This window comes from Myotis davidii, unplaced genomic scaffold, assembly GCF_000327345.1.
Source record: "Myotis davidii unplaced genomic scaffold, ASM32734v1 scaffold566, whole genome shotgun sequence".
Classification (NCBI taxonomy): domain Eukaryota; kingdom Metazoa; phylum Chordata; class Mammalia; order Chiroptera; family Vespertilionidae; genus Myotis; species Myotis davidii.
In genome coordinates, this window is record NW_006296617.1 from 1073142 (window position 1) to 1075006 (window position 1865).

A 1865-nucleotide genomic window follows, 5' to 3' on the forward strand; every position below is an offset into this window, starting at 1 on the left:
AGAGACAGGGAGCGGGCAGAGGGGCGGCGGAGGAGACGGAGCAAAAGAGAGAAGAAGGGAGAGGAAGAGGAGGAGGAGGGGGCGAAAGAGGGAAGAGAAGAGACGGAGGGAGAGAAAGAGGGAGATGGAATGGCAAGGACAGAGAGACGGAGCAAAGAGAGACACCGAGACAAAGAGACAGGCGCAGAGAGAATTAGAGATCCGAGATGGACGCCCCGAATTCCGGGAGCAGCGTTGGATCGTGTCAGCGACAAAGAGAAGCGAGCGGCTCAAGAGACAGAAAAGGATCCATCACAAGAGGCGCGGACACCGGGAAGCTAGGGTAACAGCGCCCTCTCCTTGGCCTGCCTGCCCTCGGCTCTAGGGCCCACCCGGCACCTGCGAACTACATTTCCCAGAGTCCTTTGCCAAAGGTTCCGCCAATAGGAAGCGCCGGCGGGAGCTGGGACCTGAAAGAAGCCAGGGCGTTCCTCCCTCTCCCTCTCCCTCTCCTCTCTCCTTTGCAGCTCAGTCCCCGCACTCATTTTGGGGGGTGGGCTCTGCTCTCCCGCAGAACAGCTCCTGCGGACCGAGTCTGCACCAGGCACTGTTCTATGCTCTTCTCGTTAACTCATTAAATCCTCACCAGAGCCCTGCGCGGTAGCAATGACTACTAGACACACTTTACAGATGAGGAAACGGGGGGCGCAGGGAGACGGACCTACAGTGGGGCCTTGACTTACGAGTTCAATTCGTTCCGAGACCGAGCTCATTAAGGAGCGCGTTAACTCAAATTACATGAGGGGAAGGCCGGGGCCTTTGAAACGCAGAGGAGACGGGAGACCCAGAGGGAGGGGTTGGAGAGAGAGAACCAGAGTGAGATACAGAGGGAGAGAGAAACAGTCTAGAGCAGTGGTTCTCAACCTTCTGGCCCTTTCAATACAGTTCCTCATGCTGTGACCCAACCATAAAATTATTTCCGTTGCTACTTCATAACTGTAATGTTGCTACTGTTATGAATCGTCATGTCAATATCTGATATGCAGGATGGTCTTAGGCGACCCCTGTGAAAGGGTCGTAAGGGTTTGGTGGAAGGAAGAGGAGGACATGATTAAATTCACTTTGGAAGAGGTCATTTGGACGGAGGTTACATACATACTGGAAGTTATGTTTGCGGAACTACAGTGGGGCCTTGACTTACGAGTTCAATTCGTTCCGAGACCGAGCTCATTAAGGAGCGCGTTAACTCAAATTACGCTGTCAACTCAATGCAAAAAATCGGCTGAGAGACAGCTGGTATCTCAAAAAAACTCGTTAGTCGGGACACTCGTAAGTCAAGGCCCCACTGTACTTGTCCTGGCTCACAGAGCCAGGCTGGGGCAGAACTTGGCTTCGAACTGGAGCCACTGGTCTGCGTTCTCAAGTCTAGGCCATACCGCATTGCAAAGGGGCAACAGTCCTCACTGTGTGAAAATGTGGGTCCCCCAACCAACCCCAAGGCTAAGGAGGGCGGGACAGGAGACCCCCCCCACCCCCGTGCAGGAGCGGGCATTGTGGGGAGCCCAGGCCTCACCAGATTGTCCAGCTCTGGGTTGGAGGAGAAGAGGGGCCTCTCGGAGCGGACCTGCGGGGGGAAGAGAGAGGACGGGGCAGGCACACCTGTCTCCCGCCTGCCCTCCCCGCTGTCCCGGGCCTGGCTGCAGGCAGGCGGGTGCCCACCTGCTTGGCAAAGGCTGCGATGTCCTCGTTGAAGGAATCGGAGGAGCAAAGGCTGCCTCGTTGAAGGAATCGGAGGAGCAGACGTCACCGCCCAGGGGTGCGCCCAGCCCAGCCCCGGCCCCATCACGGGGTGAGCAGGTGGCCAATTCACATTTCTCAAAGACCAG

General features: G+C 56.6%; 1 protein-coding gene across 1 annotated transcript in view; it reads right to left on the reverse strand.

Annotated features, from left to right (window-relative positions):
• Positions 1-1865, reverse strand: part of MEIS3 (Meis homeobox 3) — a 20025-nt gene that overhangs the window by 17411 nt on the left and 749 nt on the right. Inside the window, exons 2-4 of the mRNA XM_015569332.1 lie at positions 1755-1865; positions 1699-1722; positions 1520-1603 (exon numbers count right to left, since the gene is read on the reverse strand). The exon at positions 1755-1865 is cut by the window's right edge and continues 25 nt beyond it. Coding sequence (XP_015424818.1) covers positions 1520-1603; positions 1699-1722; positions 1755-1865 — 219 coding nt within the window. The remainder of the gene's footprint in view (positions 1-1519; positions 1604-1698; positions 1723-1754) is intronic.